The sequence below is a fragment of the Neoarius graeffei genome, chromosome 16, assembly GCF_027579695.1.
Source record: "Neoarius graeffei isolate fNeoGra1 chromosome 16, fNeoGra1.pri, whole genome shotgun sequence".
NCBI classification, from domain to species: domain Eukaryota; kingdom Metazoa; phylum Chordata; class Actinopteri; order Siluriformes; family Ariidae; genus Neoarius; species Neoarius graeffei.
The window spans coordinates 54,775,187-54,793,296 of record NC_083584.1 but is presented as its reverse complement, the minus strand read 5'-3'; the positions used below and the strand labels follow the sequence as shown (position 1 = coordinate 54,793,296).

The following is an 18,110-nucleotide window of genomic DNA, read 5'->3' as shown; positions in this document are numbered from 1 at the left end:
GTGCACAAATAAATCACAGAAGACGCCTTCATTTACATTCGGAATGACTTGAGCTGCATTTCCGGAATAGCACGAATCGATCCGAATGTCCATACATGAGCAGTTGCGCGAGTAGTCACCTTCCGGCTGAGTGCGAATTTTTCAAGCACACGAGGCGAGTCGTGGCGGAGGTTCCACCAAAGAAACGACTGAAGACAAAATCAGGGGGCCGTTTTCTTCTAGAATGGGTGGAAATGTTTGATGGCATTATTCTACCACTGAAACTAGGAAGTGATTACGCCAATTGTTCACTTTGTAATTGGGACGTTAAGGTTGTGGCATCGGGGTTGTATGACCTAAAAGAACATATGAAATTGAAGCTTCATCAGCGAAACGTAACAGAGAGAAGGAATCAGCGGCCAATACATTTTTTTTTGCTCAGAAATAACCTAGTAGTGACGGTGTAGTGAAATCCGAAGTGGTGTTCTGCAATTGTAATCGCTCATCACTCTGGATAAAATGCAGTGTGCAACATCTCATCTCATCTCATTATCTCTAGCCACTTTATCCTTCTACAGGGTCGCAGGCAAGCTGGAGCCTATCCCAGCTGACTACGGGCGGAAGGCGGGGTACACCCTGGACAAGTTGCCAGGTCATCACAGGGCTGACACATAGACACAGACAACCATTCACACTCACATTCACACCTACGCTCAATTTAGAGTCACCAGTTAACCTAACCTGCATGTCTTTGGACTGTGGGGGAAACCGGAGTACCCGGAGGAAACCCACGCGGACACGGGGAGAACATGCAAACTCCACACAGAAAGGCCCTCGCCAGCCCCGGGGCTCGAACCCAGGACCTTCTTGCTGTGAGGCGACAGCGCTAACCACTACACCACCGTGCCGCCCAGTGTGCAACATATCACAGTTTAATAGATATTGCTGAAACAAATGGAGGCAAGAGGACCTTATTTTATGTAGGGTTATGTTTTATAGAAAGTAAGGATTTTGAGACACTGTAGTACAAGTGACACCTGTTTGGGGTTGACATGGATGTACAGTTTGCATGTGCAGTGTACAAAAGGACCAGAGGAGGCGCTACGCACAGACGTCTCAAATGAAACATAAATTAACCAGGAGACCTCAGCGTCATCTGCTGTGTGTGTAATTTTAGCTCCAATTAATATTGCAGGTCTGACCAGATGGTTTGCAGGTTGAATGTGCTGATGAGACGTGACTGAACACATGAGTAACTGTTCACATTTTAAATGCATATGCATTGTGTGCGTGTTTTACCTGTAGAACAGCTGGTGGTGGGGGTGGGGGTGGTGCTGGTGGTGGAGGAGGAGGAGGAGGAATAGGCATGGCTGCTCGAACAGATCTGCAAATAATAGAACAGACATACTCTAACACACTCTCTCTCTCACACTCACGCAAATTGTTTACTGGATATCCTCAAACTTTATACGTAGCTCTCTGATGCAGCATCCATGATCCACAGGGTTTTCTAAAGTAAAAGCTTTGGTCTAAGCGGAGTCTCGTATTCACATCTACAAAGTTACAGGTTTCAGGTCCTTCACGGTTGTCCAAATCAGACATCTGCAGGTGGGATACCTTGGACATACACTACCTACCGTTCAAAAGTTTGGGGTCACTTTGAAATGTCCTTATTTTTGAAAGAAAAGCACTGTTCTTTTCAATGAAGATCACTTTAAACCAGGGCTGGGCAATTATTTTTTCCACGGGGCCACATGAGAAACAGAAAATTTTGTGGAGGGCCGGACCAAAAGGCTGAACTAAATTCTGCATAATATTAATTGTATTTCTTTATATAAAGCAATAAATAACATTCTTTTTACAAGCTGCTAAGACTGGTAAGAGTATGGAAGAAACGAGGTTGCCTTACAAAAAATGTCATTTATTCAATCAAATTTCCCAAAACAATGGTTAACAAAATGTGAACGTTTGTACCATTTTTTTTTCAGTCACATTCACCCCGAAACACAATAAAGACATCACAATATTGTCTTTCTACTCCAAATATCAAGCAAGATACATCATATTATAATAATGATGCCCACATTTGTAGTCTAATCACCTCATTTGGTGTTTTTCAGTTTTTTATTTGTTCAGTGAGAGAAATCTCGTCTCTGTTGGTCTTTAACGAGTGCATCAGAGTCAGGTTGAATGTCTGAGGTGGAGATGCGAAGCACAGCTGACAGATGATCATCAGTCGATTCGGTGTAGGAATCAGATCTACAGATCGGCTCGGGCTCCGGCGCCTGCTGGTGACGTCACGCTGTGTGATTGGCTGGACCGTTTGAAGGATGACGTACAAGTTTGTGGTTGGTCTGGACAAATTACGGAAGTAGTTATCGCGGGATTAGGTTTCGTGGGATTTCATGTCATGTTCATGTCGCGCGCATTGCGTTTTTGTTGAACACAACTTCAAAATAAAAGCAATGCACATTCAGTCCATGCATGAGGTAAAATTAGAAAATACGCTTATTCTGTAATTTCTAATTAATCTTACGCGGGCCGGTCAGAATGAACCAAAGGGCCGGATGCGGCCCGCGGGCCGTAAAATGCCTAGGTCTGCTTTAAACTAATCAGAAATGCACTCTATACATTGCTAATGTGGTAAATGACTATTCTAGCTGCAAATGTGTGGTTTTTGGTGCAATATCTCCATAGGTGTATAGAGGCCCATTTCCAGCAACTCTCACTCCAGTGTTCTAATGGTACAATGTGTTTGCTCATTGCCTCAGAAGGCTAATGGAGGATTAGAAAACCCTTGTACAATCATGTTAGCACAGCTGAAAACAGTTGAGCTCTTTAGAGAAGCTATAAAACTGACCTTCCTTTGAGCAGATTGAGTTTCTGGAGCATCACATTTGTGGGGTCGATTAAATGCTCAAAATGGCCAGAAAAATGTCTTGACTATATTTTCGATTCATTTTACAACTTATGGTGGGAAATAAAAGTGTGACTTTTCATGGAAAACACAAAAAATTGTCTGGGTGACCCCAAACTTTTGAACGGTAGTGTAAAAGTCCCCACAGTCTTGGGGACCCACTGTCCTGCTCAGGCTCAAGATTTAACTGCTCTGAAACACCTCTTGCAGCTCGCGGTTGGCTCCGTTCGCACCTGGCGTCCCGTGCACATGTGCCTTGGGTACACCTGAGTATAGTAAGGTTATGCTTTGTGATACTGTATCAATTCTCAAAAACACTGTATATTAAAAGGTGACATACGGTATTATACCCCTTTTCCACAAGGTGACACAGTTCCCTGAGGTCTTAATGAAATGTCTGCGACACGCTTTGGTCAAAATACCACAAGGATAAAGCACGACAGCTCCCCTTCTCACCCCGTCTAAACAGCCCTGTTCAGAACAGCTGATTAGGATTATTATATCATGAATATTCAATCACAAAGGCAGTCGTCGAGTCATGAGTGGAGATACTCAGATGATCTGAATGGCTTGTTGAAGCAAATGTTTTCTGAAATAAGTAGTGCAAAAGAAACTGATAGGGTTGTCTTGTTTTAAAATTTGTGGGACGGTCGGCTCCCGATATCTAAATCTATGTGCACAAGCACTGAAAAAGTCAGGGTTTTTTTTTTTTTAAATAATATGCCCTCTTTATTAATTAATAGTTTATATGCCATGATTTGTGGCAAACAGTGGTTCGTTTTGTGACCGTGTTGTGGTTAAACCCCCTACCACAAAATAGCAGTGTTAGAATCTATCTCCAGCCATTTGATACTTCCTCTCCGAAATAACTAAGTGGAACAGGAAGTAGCATAAGGGTACACCAATAATGTTAGCATTAGCAAACCTAGATGACGAGTAACGTTACCACCAATGGCTGAATCTGAATAAATTTAGGCCAAGTTTACATTAGACCGTATCTGTCTCGTTTTCTTCGCGGATGCACCATCCGTTTACATTAAAACGCCTGGAAACGCCGGGAAACGGGAATCCGCCAGGGTCCACGTATTCAATCCGGATCGTGTCTGGTCCAGTGCTGTGTAAACATTGAGAATACGCGGATACGCTGTGCTGAGCTCTAGCTGGCGTCGTCATTGGACAACGTCACTGTGACATCCACCTTCCTGATTCGCTGGCGTTGGTCATGTGACGCGACTGCTGAAAAACGGCGCGGACTTCCGCCTTGTATCACCTTTCATTAAAGAGTATAAAAGTATGAAAATACTGCAAATACTGATGCAAATACTGCCCATTGTGTAGTTATGATTGTCTTTAGGCTTGCCATCCTTCCACTTGCAAGTGGTAAGTGACGCGCATACCCGACATGCACTGAGATCACACACACAGCGGCTCAGTCCCGAATCACTGCTCGTGCGCTTCACTCACGCGCTCTGTGAGCTGCGCAGGGCCGGAGTGCGCACCCTCCAGAGGGCACTCGCTGTTCAGGGCGGAGTGATTTGGAGCGCAGGATGCCTGCGGAGCCGAGCGTATCCGTGTATTGGCGTTGCTGTCTGCACGCGAATCGTGTATTGGCATTGCTGTGTGCACACTAATCGTTTTAAAAACGTTAATCTGATGATCCGCTGATACGGTTTAATGTAAACCCCACCTTAGTCTGGCCACTGCAGTGTACAGAGCTGAAGTGTGGCCTCATTCTGGCTTAACTACTTGACAAATTAAACAACTGGCACACTGAACTTTTAAACAGAACACTGTCTGTTTATATTTTTCTTAAATTTGTTTACCTAAAGAATCCTGCAAACACTTTTTTTACAACCTCAAATCCAAAAAAAAAAAGTCGGGACGTTATAGAAAATGCAAATAAAAGAAAGCTAGGATTTCTAAATGTACTTTGACTTGTATTCCACTGCAGACAGAATGAACCTGAGATAATTCATGTTTCTTCTGAACAACTTCATTTCATTGGCTAACATACATCCATTCCTGTGTTTCAGGCCTGTAACACATTCCAAAAAAGTTAGGACAGGGGCAATTTAGCGCTAGTAATGAGGTAAAACAATTAACTAATGATGTGATTTGAAACAGGTGATGTCAACAGGTAACTGTAATCATGACTACGTTCAGACTGCACCCTGAAACGACCCATATCCAATTTTTTTGCCCATATGCGACCTGTATCCGATTTGTTATTGACAATCTGAACGACACAGATCCGATTTTTTCACATGCGACCCAGGCCGCTTGGATATGTGGTCCTAAATCTGATGCATATCCGTTATTTTCACATGCGACTGCAGTCTGACCGGACAGGCCGCATTCATGCGACCTACACGTCATCAACAAGAGACAAACGTCACTATTCTGCGTTGGCTAATCCCGCCTCTTTGGTGGAAAACAACAACATTTGTACAGTTTTCAGAATTTAAATAGACTTTTATAGAATTGATCAAGCTAATGGTGGATTTGGTAGGGACCTGGATGTTAAATCATCCTGTATTACAAGATAAGATTGTTCTGGAAATTTCCAGTAATTTGACACCTTCGGTCTCATTAGTCTGCTGCCCACATTAATCAGATTATTGTGTGAGTTCCGCCGCCGCCACAAAAACCACATCGCCAGGTCTCGCCTCATCTCCATGCTTTACTTGCAAACTTGAAGAGTGCGTTTTTTATTTTTTTTGTTTACGTATTATGTAGATGTGCTTATTACGTGTCAATTTGCGCATGCGGGACACTTTTGGGTCGTTTTCCGTTCATACTGGAGATCGCATACAAGTCTCATAATTGGTAATGTGAACGGCCTAACAAAAAAATCGGATTTCACAACAAATCAGATATGGGTCGTTTCAGGTTGCAGTCTGAACGTAGTGCATGATTTAGTACAAAATCAGTATCCGGGAAAGGCCTAGTCTTTGAGGAGCAAAGATGGGCTGAGGATCTCCAGTTTGTCAACAAATGTGTGAAAAAATTATTGAAATGTTGAAAAACATTGTTCCTCAAAAGAAAGATAGGAAGGGATTTGGATATTTCACCCTTTATGGTGCATCATATCATTAAACCATTCATTCAAGGAATCTGGAGGAATTTCGGTGTGTAAAGGGCAAGGGCTCAAGCCTAAGCTGAACACCTGTGATCTCCGATCCCTCAGACGGCACTGCATCAAGAACCGTCATTCAGCTATAGCTGACAGAACCACATGGGCTTAGGATTACTTTGGAAAACCTTTGTCAAGCACTACAATACGGAGGAGTTACAGCCACAAGCACCAGTTAAAACTTTACTGTGTAAAAAGAAAGCCTTATGTTAACCATGTCCACTTCTGTGTCGGCTTTTCTAGGCTCGGCGGTATCTGGGATGGACCATCACACAGTGGAAACGTCTATTGTGTTCAGACAAATCAGTATTCCAGGTCTTTTTTGGAGGAAATGGACGCCGTTTGCTCTGGACCAAAGATGAAAAGGACCATCCAGACTGTTACCAGCAACAAGTCCAAAAGCCAGGGTGCGTCATGGTATGGGGTTGTGTCAGTGCCCTCGGCAATGGTAACTTGCACTTCTGTGATGGAGCATTAATGCAGAAAAGTACACCGAGATGTTGGAGCAACATATGCTGCCTTCAAGATGACCTCTTTTCCAGGGAGATTTCAACCAGACAATGCAAAACCACATTCTGCACACATTACAAAGGCATAACTGTGGAAGAAGAGGGTGCCTGTCCCCTTTATCCCGAATACAGAATGTGGGAGAATTCGGAAATGAAAAATGACAGTGACGACCCCGTACTGTTGCACACCTTAAGACCTGTTTGCAGTTAGAATGGGACAAAATAACACCTGAACCACTTCATCACTTGGTGTCTTCAGTCCCTAAACACCTTTTAAGCGTTGCGAGAAGGAATGGCAACATTATAAAGTGGTAAATGCTTTACTGTCCCAACTTTTTTGAAATGTATTGCAAGACTCAAAATTAAAATGTGTTTATTTTAAAAACAAAAAACACCCCAATAAAAACCCGTGAGGTAAAACATCAAATAATGTGCTGTTGTATTGTTTTGAGTGCAATAAAGGTCAAAGATTATTTACAAATCGTTGTTTTCAGTTTTAATTTCAATTTCAACAAACCGTCCCAACTTATGATTTGGAGGTTGTGATTTTTTTTCGCACTGATATAAGCAAATGTTAATTCCTTTGCTCAGATTGCACAAAAAGTAGTGCTTTGATGGATGCTCCAGGAACCATGATGAGCGCAAATGCAGATCCCACTGTTCTGACTGTATAAAACAGGTCAATCTTTCTTTACTCAGATTTTATACACATGGTGGAGTGTTCTTTATATTACGTATCTTATCACCAGATTCTTGCCAAATACCCAGCCCTAGTGTGAACAGGGTCCAGTGTGTTTCAGAGGTGCATTGTGAGCCACCTCGTATGCACTCAAACCACCTTTGGAGGTGCATATGACCACACAGCCAGGCCTTTCAATTCCATAATTTGGGCTACACCCTGTATTTCTGAATTTGGGCTTTTTCCGTAATGATGCAGGGCAATTTGGGCTTTTCTGCACACGCAAAGTGCTGTTTTCCCAGCGCTCTGTGTTTAAACCTGCTGCTGCTGCTTTTTTAGCTACAAAGTTATGAATAAATAAAGAAATCTATGAATGCTATTTTTACCTTTACTGCAAAATGTCTACAGCATTAATCCCTCTTGATGTCCGTGACAAAAATTATTAGAATGCAGTTAGTTAGTATTTAAAAGATGTGTTGGGGCCTGAGGAGAGCCTGGAGGAAAGGAGCCTGGGAATGAAAAAGCAAGTTCTGCACTGTTGCCGTCAAAGAGACGAACCTGTAGCAGACCTGCGACACAAAAGGGTTTTCGGTCACATCACAAGACCTGGCAGCGCAATTCACAGCATGTAGTCCGGGAAAAGATCTTTAGCTTAAACGAAAGGTCAGTGTCTAAGACCATCATCAACAAGAGGAGCAAGCTCCAAGTCACTGATTCCACCCACACTTATACAACTGTGTGGATTTAAGATGCAAGCGGTATCTCAAATACACGCAGTTGTGTCCCGAATAGCTCTTTTATTCAGTCTTTTACCTGATTTAAAATCATATGACACTAGGTATCAGAGAGATCTTGCAGTTGAGGTCAGATAAAGGGCTATTTTTAGGTTTTTAAATGATACAGGAATTATTAGGAGAATTTAGCACAATAGTGTAGTAAACATTCTGGTTCACACTCCAGTCCAGAAGGGGGCGGTGATGCACCTAAAAGCTGTTTGCCAACCGCCGTAAAACAATATAAAAGAAGATTTACTTAATGTGGAAATTCCGCTCTGGTCAATGGTACGTGAGTCTCGCTCCTCCAAGAAATCATGGCGTGCCGATTGCCGTTGATGGAGAATTCGTGCTCTGCGTGAGGCTTACGGCGAGTTCGACCAACCCGGAACTACATGGGAATGGTGGATTTCGCATCAATTATGAGAAATACACGCTAATTCTCGCCAATTTCGGTGTTTTTAAAGAAGAAAGTCAAAACATTGGGTTTTATGCAGCCACGTTTATTTAATCAACTTTTTTTTTTTTTTTAAACTTTTGGTAGCATATTTTGGGCACTTGACTTTAATTTGGGCGCCTACAACGTTATCCGTCACAGGTTTCATGTAATTGAAAGGCCTGATAGCGTCTACAATGCGAACAGAAAAGCATCTCAAAGCATTCCAGAGTGCAGTGAAGGACTAATTCATTGTCGTAGCTGGAAAACACATGATCATTATGAGACTGTTTGCCGTTCGTAGCTTCTTTCGTCTTCATCTCCTGCACGTTTATAATTTTCATGAGATGGAAGTGTTTGAAACAGTCTGAACAGGTATGAGGTTGGATTCATGGGACATTTCCCAGACTCGAACCTGGGAACTCAGGAGCTGTGAGACAGCTCCACCCACTGATCCCCTTTACTGATCATTCACTTGGTTGTTTTATTTCTTGTCATTAGACTAGCGTGTATAAAATCTATGATGTCCTCAGAAGTGTAACGGAAGCAAAGCTTTGAGATTTCTATTCTTATTAGAAACTACAACTAAACTAGTCGTGAACCCTCATTAAACACAGAAATGTTCATCTCATCTCATCTCCTCTAGCCGCTTTATCCTTCTATAGGGTCGCAGGCAAGCTGGAGCCTATCCCAGCTGACTACGGGCGAAAGGCGGGGTACACCCTGGACAAGTCGCCAGGTCATCACAGGGCTGACACATAGACACAGACAACCATTCACACTCACATTCACACCTACGGTCAATTTAGAGTCACCAGTTAACCTAACCTGCATGTCTTTGGACTGTGGGGGAAACCGGAGCACCCGGAGGAAACCCACGTGGACATGGGGAGAACATGCAAACTCCACACAGAAAGGCCCTCGCCGGCCCCGGGGCTCGAACCCGGACCTTCTTGCTGTGAGGCGACAGCGCTAACCACTACACCACCGTGCCGCCCCACAGAAATGTTATGTTTTTTAATCTGTGTTGTAATTATGCTCAGTGTATATTGTACACTGCTATTTATTGACACGAGTGATGTTAAACATGGATACCTGTACCATTCCCACATTCCCTCCTTCTGTCTCTGACTGTAGTCGTGTTTTCTGTCTGTGGCTCACGTTGTTTCTTGGTTCCCCGTGTTGCTCACGCTCTACTCTTCCAAACATCACATCCACGATGAAGTCTATTGTTTCTTCATTCCACTGCCCTTTTTTCCTAAACTCTGAATTGTGCTGGGTAGGAAGTCTGTCCATCATGACAACAGGAATTCAGCTTCCTCTCCTGGGTAAAAAGTGATCTGGTTCTCTAACAATGACCAGCAGAACCATCATCATGCCTCTATCCACTCTGTAACCTCATAGCCTGTACTGAGACGAGAAAAGACTGATCTCAGACCAGCATCTTGGAGGCTTCTTCAAACAGCCACAGGGATCAGAATGTAACAATGGAGTAGATTGTTTGCAAAGTGTAACTGCCTGACCTTCCGCAAGCCCACAGTCTTACAGGAAGAAGCGAGCCATTCTGAGCTGAAAAACATCGCCGAGCAACACAGCAGCCAATTCCTTCACAAATAAACTTACTATTCTGTGTGCCCATGTTCAGCTTTTAAGAATACATACATGAGGACAAAGTTGAAGATGTAACGCAGGATTAATGAAGGATGTGTGAAATAATGATAAAATGGTGGTGGTAGTATCACTCTCAACATTTTGTAATTGAGGCTCTGAAATTTCTTGCCAGTTTTCAGACCTGATTCAGAGATGAGCTGCAGATCATTAACTACAGGAAATCCTGGGGTTGTTTTCGCATTCTGGGAAAGTTCCTGGAAAGACGCGAGCCATGTTCTGAAGCATTCGGCCGTGCGGCATGTTTCGCGCTAGTTGTAAACAGGCTGCTTCTTGACAACAGCTCAGTAATTCTCCCGAGCCTCATTAGGAATGTGCACACAGTGTAGACGACACATGCATTTCTGCTGAAGGACCTGTGCAGACAAGTGAACATGAACGCGGAACAAGACAGTAATCAGTATAAAGTATTAGGTTTGGTGAATGTGGCTCTAAAAATGTGTATGGGGGTGCTTGAAAGTTTGTGAACCCTTTAGAATTTTCTATATTTCTGCATAAATATGACCTAAATCATCATCAGATTTTCACACAAGTCCTAAAAGTAGATAAAGAGAACCCAGTTAAACAAATGAGACAAAAAATATCATACTTGGTCATTTATTTATTGAGGAAAATGATCTAATATTACATATCTGTGAGTGGCAAAAGTATGTGAACCTCTCGGATTAGCAGTTAATATGAAGGTGAAATTAGAGTCAGGTGTTTTCAAAATCAATGGGATGACGATTGGGTGCGAGTGGGCACCCTGTTTTATTTAAAGAACAGGGATCTATCAAAGTCTGAGCTTCACAACACATGCTTGTGGAAGTGGATCATGGCACGAACAAAGGAGATTTCTGAGGACCTCAGAAAAAGCATTGTTGATGCTCATCAGGCTGGAAAAGGTTACAAAACCATCTCTAGAGTTTGGACTCCACCAATCTACAGTCAGACAGATTGTGTACAAATGGAGGAAATTCAAGACCATTATTACCCTCCCCAGGAGTGGTCGACCAACAAAGATCACTCCAAGAGCAAGGCGTGTAATAGTCGGCGAGGTCACAAAGGACCCCCAGGGTCTAAGCAACTGAAGGCCTCTCTCACATTGGCTAATGTTAATGTTCATGAGTCCACCATCAGGAGAACACTGAACAACTATGGTGTGCATGGCAGGGTTGCAAGGAGAAAGCCACTACTCTCCAAAAAGAACATTGCTGCTCGTCTGCAGTTTTCTAAAGATCACGTGGACAAGCCAGAAGGCTATTGGAAAAATGTTTTGTGGACAGATGAGACCAAAATAGAACTTTTTGGTTTAAATGAGAAGCGTTATGTTTGGAGAAAGGAAAACACTGCATTCCAGCACAAGAACTTTATCCCATGTGAAACATGGTGGTGGTAGTATCATGGTTTGGGTCTGTTTTGCTGCATCTGGGCCAGGACGGCTTGCCATCATTGATGGAACAATGAATTCTGAATTATACCAGCACATTCTAAAGGAAAATGTCAGGACATCTGTCCATGAACTGAATCTCAAGAGAAGGTGGGTCATGCAGCAAGACAACGACCCTAAGCACACAAGTCGCTCTACCAAAGAATGGTTAAAGAAGAATAAAGTTAATGTTTTGGAATGGCCAAGTCAAAGTCCTGACCTTAATCCAGTCGAAATGTTGTGGAAGGACCTGAAGCGAGCAGTTCATGTGAGGAAACCCACCAACATCCTAGAGTTGAAGCTGTTCTTTCTGTACAGAGGAATGGGCTGAAATTCCTCCAAGCCGGTGGGTCACACCTGATCCTGAAAGTAAAGGTTCACATACTTTTGCCACTCACAGATATGCATTATTGGATCATTTTCCTCAAAAAACAAATGACCAGGTATAATATTTTTGTCTCATTTGTTTAACTGAGCAACATTTTATCTCCTTTTAGGACTTGTGTGAAAATCTGATGATGTTTTAGGTCATATTTATGCAGAAATATAGAAAATTCTAACGGGTTCGCAAACTTCCAAGCACCACTCACTCTCTATGCTGCCCAAAGAGGTGTTTAAATAGCGTCAGGTTGTACACAGCATAACCGCATATACAGTACAACAAGTGTTGGAGCAAGATGAAATTAGTTCAAAAAAATTATCCGGGTCTTTAAACACCCTCCGCACACCGTCATCAGCAACCAGAGGAGCCTGTTCAGTGACAGAATGCTCCTTCCCAAGTGCAGGACTAACAGACTTAAAAACTCCTTCGTCCCTCACGCCATCAGACTGTACAACTCCTCTCTGGGGGGGAGGAGGGGGAACAGGAGGACAGAGGACGGGAAGGAGCAGTAGCCTAGCCTGACAAAAAGCAATACTGGACAATGTGCAATATAAAGTGCAATATAAAGCGCAATATCTCTCCTGCTGGCCCTTTCTCTCTTCCCCATATCTTATTCTTTTTATATTTGTATAAGTAAATGCTTAATTTAATTTATCTAGAAGTTTTTTCTCTATTTTCTATTCTCTGTTTATCCTGTAATGATGCTGCTGGAATCTTAATTTCCCTGAGGGAACCCTCCCAAAGGGATCAATAAAGTTCTATCTAATCTAATCTAAGCTAATCTAATCCTTTGTATTTAGTCACTTTCTGTATTTTTCTATATTCTTTAATTAATGCAGATGTTCTTGATTCTACTCTTACTTCCTGACCTAGTAAGCTAGCATGCAGATGTGTATACAGTATACTGCAAAGAAGGAAAGGGCGATTGTGGACTGGATGACGTCTGGACATCAGAAGGACCATGAGTTTCCTACGCGAAGGCAAGGTTCATCTAAAACCTCCTCGTAGTGCGCTGCTGGATTGTACGCTGGATGACTGGATGTTGTCAACTCCGACGCATACTTGCCAACCCTCCCGATTTCGGCGGGAGGCTCCCGATTTTAGCCTCCGCCTCCCGATCGTATTTGTTAAAAACTGGATAATCTCCCGGTTTGGGGAAATCCCTAGCGCCAAGTTAAAAATACTCCCGATTATGTCCAATCAGAATCGTATGAGAAACACTGCTGATGTCAACTGATTTTTAACCAATTAACGAACAGAACGACAGTCACTTCCGTAATGTAGGATTCACCCAGGCTGTCCGACATTTTTTACAAGCAGTCATTCATCATGGCCACTAAACCCAATACCAAACGGCAAAAACATGAACGCAAATACCAGGTTGCATGGGAGAATGAATTTCCATGGATAAGCAAATGTTCGACCAGCCAGTTACACATTTTAAGGTAAAGATACCTTAAATCAGAATATAATGGACATTTGAGTGTGAAATTAAACTGGTCTTCCATACCATTTCAGAAACAAACTGTACAACTTGACAGATAATTTGTTTGGTGAGTGTATTTGAATAGCGCGGTCGTGTCTTAGTGCTATTTTGAATTTATGTTTGAAAGTTTTAAGCGAAAGTTTACAAGTGAATTATCTGGAAAGTGATTGATTTTGATCGAGTTTTGAGGTTAAGTGAAAGATTACTAGTGAGTGTATTTTGGTCGGACTAAAATTTTGCATTCGAGTGAATTTCTTTGTGGAGTATATTTTGATAGTATGGTAGTATTTATAGTGCCATTTTTAAATTTTGTGTGAAAACTTTCAGTCAAAGTTTGCAAATTCCTTTGATGCATTCCGATAGGATTTTGATAGGATTTCTAGTGCTTTTTAAAAATTCTGTGTTTAGTGAGAGAGATGCATTTTAGTCGTACTAAGACGGTGCAGTATTTATTTAATTGAGTTGTTACTGTTTTGGTTAAATCATATTAAAGATTTAATTTATATATGATATTATAGTTCTCTGTATTTTTACATGAGCTTACAGAAGGAAAACACATCTGATGCAATCCAATAATACTTTTCACTGTGACTATTTTAAGAAATGATAAACATTCTTCTAAAGCATCACTTGTGTTATTTTCTGTGTATGTATGCAATATTCAGGCCTGAGATTTTTCAGCTAAAAATCTGATTTAAGACTTCCCTTTCATTGTTATTATATTAAAATTCAAGAGTATTATTTCAGATGTTTCACTCGGAGCTCTCTCAGGCCTGATACATGAATCCCATAACCTATAGTAACTGATAGAACAATATCAACAATTCAAAAACTCTAACTGTATAAATTTCAAATGGTTTGCAATTAATCGGGATCCACTGTTTTTATTATTTCAACAGCGCATCAGACCATCGTCCAATTGAAAAGGTCGTTCATGCACTTTTCTCCCCCATGAGAATTTTGAAAAAAAGTTGGCAAGTATGCCAACATTGAGCTGCTGATTACAGCATGGCAATAAAAAAAAAAATTATATTATATATATATATATATATATATATATATATATATATATATATATATATATATATATATATATATATATTCACTGAACAGAAACCTGTAGCACAGGGCATGTGGGAGAACCTCTCCACTTCAACACTAAGGTCCATGGTGGTGAGCTGCTGCTCTACACACTGCAAAAAATGATCTCTTGTTGAGAGAAAATATCTTTAATATGGGTGAATTTATCTATTATTTCTTATTGGAAGTTTACCAGAACTCAAATATAAAGATTATTTAGCTTACTTTGAGACACTTTTACTAATTTCAAGCCTTAAATTTTCTTATTCTATTGGCAGATAATTTTGCTTCTTTCTAGAATTGAATGCTTAAAATGAGCAAAATTTTCTGCCAATAGAATAAGAAAATTTAAGGCTTGAAATTAGTAAAAGCGTCTCAAAGTAAGCTAAATAATCTTATATTTGAGTTCTAGTAAACTTCTAATAAGAAATAATAGATAAATTCACCCATATTAAAGATATTTTCTCTCAACAAGAGATCACACTGCAAAAAATAAAAATCTTAGGAAGTTTATTTGTTTATTTTCAAGTCAAAACATCTAGCCACCCTTATTATAAGACATAACTGCCCAACAAGCAAAACCTCATTTAGCTAGAAAGGCTAGTTTTTAGACAGTCCATCTTGAAAATCTTGTATAGAGATCTTGCAGTCACGTGACCGGAAAGTACACAACCGCCATCTTGTCGGTAAAAAACACCGCTGAATACTGCTGCACTCGTGTACAGAATGGATCAATTTCAACCGACAGACTACACGGCTCATTTTTCTAATGAGCAGAACTAGATATATGTCTAAAATAAACGATCTACAGATTAGTGACCCTTATGGCTTACCGGACGGAGTTTTCACGACCGGATTTTGAACTGCCAGCGGAATACCCAGACGTGTATAATTACCTCATTAACTTTCCCTCGCTGTTCAGTGGTGAAGCACTGCGTGCCTATAAATCTCTGGACAGTTATCTTTACAGAAATTCAGGATTTGTCAGCGACTCAGACGTGGCATCTTGTAAACAAGAATCCTCATTGGATGGGTAAGTCACTTAAGTATTGAGTATAGCACTGACCAGCCAATTATAGAATAGAATAAGGTAATTCCAGCTGTAATTCCAAATAGTCCGTCTTGTTTACATGGATCTGGCGTTGGAGAGGTAGAGACTTAGCAGTGGAGATTTGAGTGGCTGTTTTCTGAGCTTAGTCAACAGGCCGGCTCTGCCTGCAGCCTCGCTTTTGCTTCCGCTCCCGGCGCCGCCTCCTTCGCTTTGCTTCCGATAACAATCCACGGAGACCCCGCTGGTCTCGCTATCTCGTCCGGAATGTTGTGCATGCGATGGAAATCGCTACAAACCGTCATTTTCTGCTGGAAACCAATGTCCAGTAAGTCCATACGGTTGTAGTGGATATTGAAGTCCGGTACAGACGAACAACACGCAAAAATACACACAAAAAACATAAAAAACGTGCACAGGTAGGGAGAGCTTGTAGCCGCAGCCGTTGTAGTAGAATTGTATATAGTAGGGTTTTCCAGAAGAAAAGCTAGAAGTAAAAGCAGAAGTAGAACCAGAAGTAGAAGGCGGAATATGGTGTTTGACCGACAAGATGGCGTCTGTCACAATCTGGATCGACTGTGACGTCACATGCAAGTGGTCCATTGACAAAATGTCTTGAAAAAAGTCTTATTTGGAGCACCTTTGAAAATAAAAAGTTTTTTTTTAAAAACAAGTAAGTACATTTTGGACATTTGTCAAATGCGGTTCATCTTGTTTCAAGAAAAAAAAAGTATGCTTGTTTTGGGAATAAATTAACTTTACTGAAATCTTTGAATCTTTCATTACAATTCATACATTTCAAAACATATACTCTAGAGCAGACAAGCGCCTTCAAAAAGGCTATGAGTGAGTGGAGGGCGTTTTACTGAGGGCTTTTTGGAATGCTGTGAGTTAAGTTCAGTGTTTTTTATTGTTTGTTTGTTTTTTGTGCCTGATCTTGTAAACCCCTTGTACACATGAATAGTCAGTGCCCCCAAAATGCACTGTTGCTTTGGCGTTGTGTAAGCACTAAGTCAAAATGCGTAGACTTTTATTATTATTATTTTTTTTTTGGTGCCTGAGGTCCTGGGGAAGTGGAATCTTAAGAGATGTTTTAATGTTTGAATGTTGAAATGGGAAAAAAAAATAAACTTGTTGCAATCCTACACGTGTCGTCAACTTGATTCAAGATAGTCTCTGGCCTCATATCTCGAGTATTTTACTAATTACAGATCACAAAAGGAGAATCTTTTAAGCGAGCAATGCTTAGTTGTAGAATTTAACAATCCTAATATTAGTATATTTATCTTCAATTCAGTTTTTACTGCTAAGACTTTGTCATGAATTTAAGTGAAACACCCTTAAAATGAAATAAATAAAAATGACTTGAATGGCTAAATGTAAGAAGTACGATCTTGTAATAAGAACTATTTGGATTATTTTGAGTTAATCAGATCTCGCATAATAAGTTCCCCAATCTTATTTTGGAATTATTTCATCTAAAAACAGGTGAGATTTTTCATCTTACTTTAAGAAATCTTACCAAGTCAAATTTGACTAGTTCCACTGGCAGATTTTTTTCACCTGATTCAAGCAAATATGCTTTGTTTTAATCTTTTACTTCTTATTTTTGAAAGGCCATTTTTTGCAGTGCATGTCCACCACATGCACCTTCTCAGGCCATAGAAACACTAAAAACATGGTGGCAGAACAGAACCAGAACAGAAACAGAACCAGAACAGAATTTCACTTCACTTCACTTCACTTATTTCTGAGTGAAACTGATACAAGAAACTTCCAGAGTTAACACAGAAAACCAAAGTGTACTTTACCTTAAAAGCAAGCCTCTTTTCTCCTCTCTCTCTCTCTCTCTCTGGAATATTACCTCAGAGGGAGAGATCCTGTTACTCAGCCTATAATTAGAAATAGAAATAGACTTCACCACACACCTCTTTTCAACTCTTTATCAGGAGCTCCTGGCTTTAAAATCCACACTCGACTTCCATAAAGGGTTGTTTAACTCGAAGGAAAGGAAAAAAATATATAAATATTTTCATCTATCTCTAGCGTAAACAGAGGCATTACACCGAGCTCTGCACATGTTTGTCACTATTCTGATACACTGTAGCGGTTATTTCCGTCTGTCGCGCGCACTTGTGGAGGAGGACTCGAACAGAACGCCCATATGCTAATGAGGGAGGGTGGAGTGGGCGGGGCTACATACATGGAAGAAATGTCTCACCTGAGGTTCTGAGAATGAACACGACGTTCTCGTGGGCTGCTATTATAACACGTCTAACAGAAATATTATTAGGAAACAATCCTTTATATTAACACTCAGTGAACACACGTACTTCTGTCAGAATATCATTAAAACTGCTCGTGCAGGTCACTGGATCCACCCCCTAGTGGTAGAAAAGTGTAAGGATGGAAAGGAGTTTACTGTCTCATCTCATCTCATCTCATCTCATTATCTGTAGCCGCTTTATCCTGTTCTACAGGGTCGCAGGCAAGCTGGAGCCTATCCCAGCTGACTACGGGCGAAAGGCGGGGTACACCCTGGACAAGTCGCCAGGTCATCACAGGGCTGACACATAGACACAGACAACCATTCACACTCACATTCACACCTA

At 41.1% G+C, this 18,110-nt stretch overlaps 1 protein-coding gene across 3 annotated transcripts in view; it reads right to left on the bottom strand.

Moving 5' to 3' along the window:
- The window catches only part of wipf3 (WAS/WASL interacting protein family member 3), a 33,297-nt gene extending 15,709 nt beyond the window's left edge, over positions 1 to 17,588 (bottom strand). For 2 of the 3 annotated variants that reach the window (XM_060943193.1, XM_060943195.1), the window contains exons 1-2: positions 17,427 to 17,588; positions 1,279 to 1,363 (exon numbers count right to left, since the gene is read on the bottom strand). In XM_060943193.1, the coding sequence (XP_060799176.1) occupies positions 1,279 to 1,347 (69 nt within the window). In that variant the 5' untranslated portion in view covers positions 1,348 to 1,363; positions 17,427 to 17,588. Of the gene's footprint in view, positions 1 to 1,278; positions 1,364 to 17,309 lie in introns of all 3 variants that reach the window. The other variant, XM_060943194.1, reaches the window with a different exon arrangement.
- Between the last annotated feature and the right edge of the window lie 522 nt (positions 17,589 to 18,110).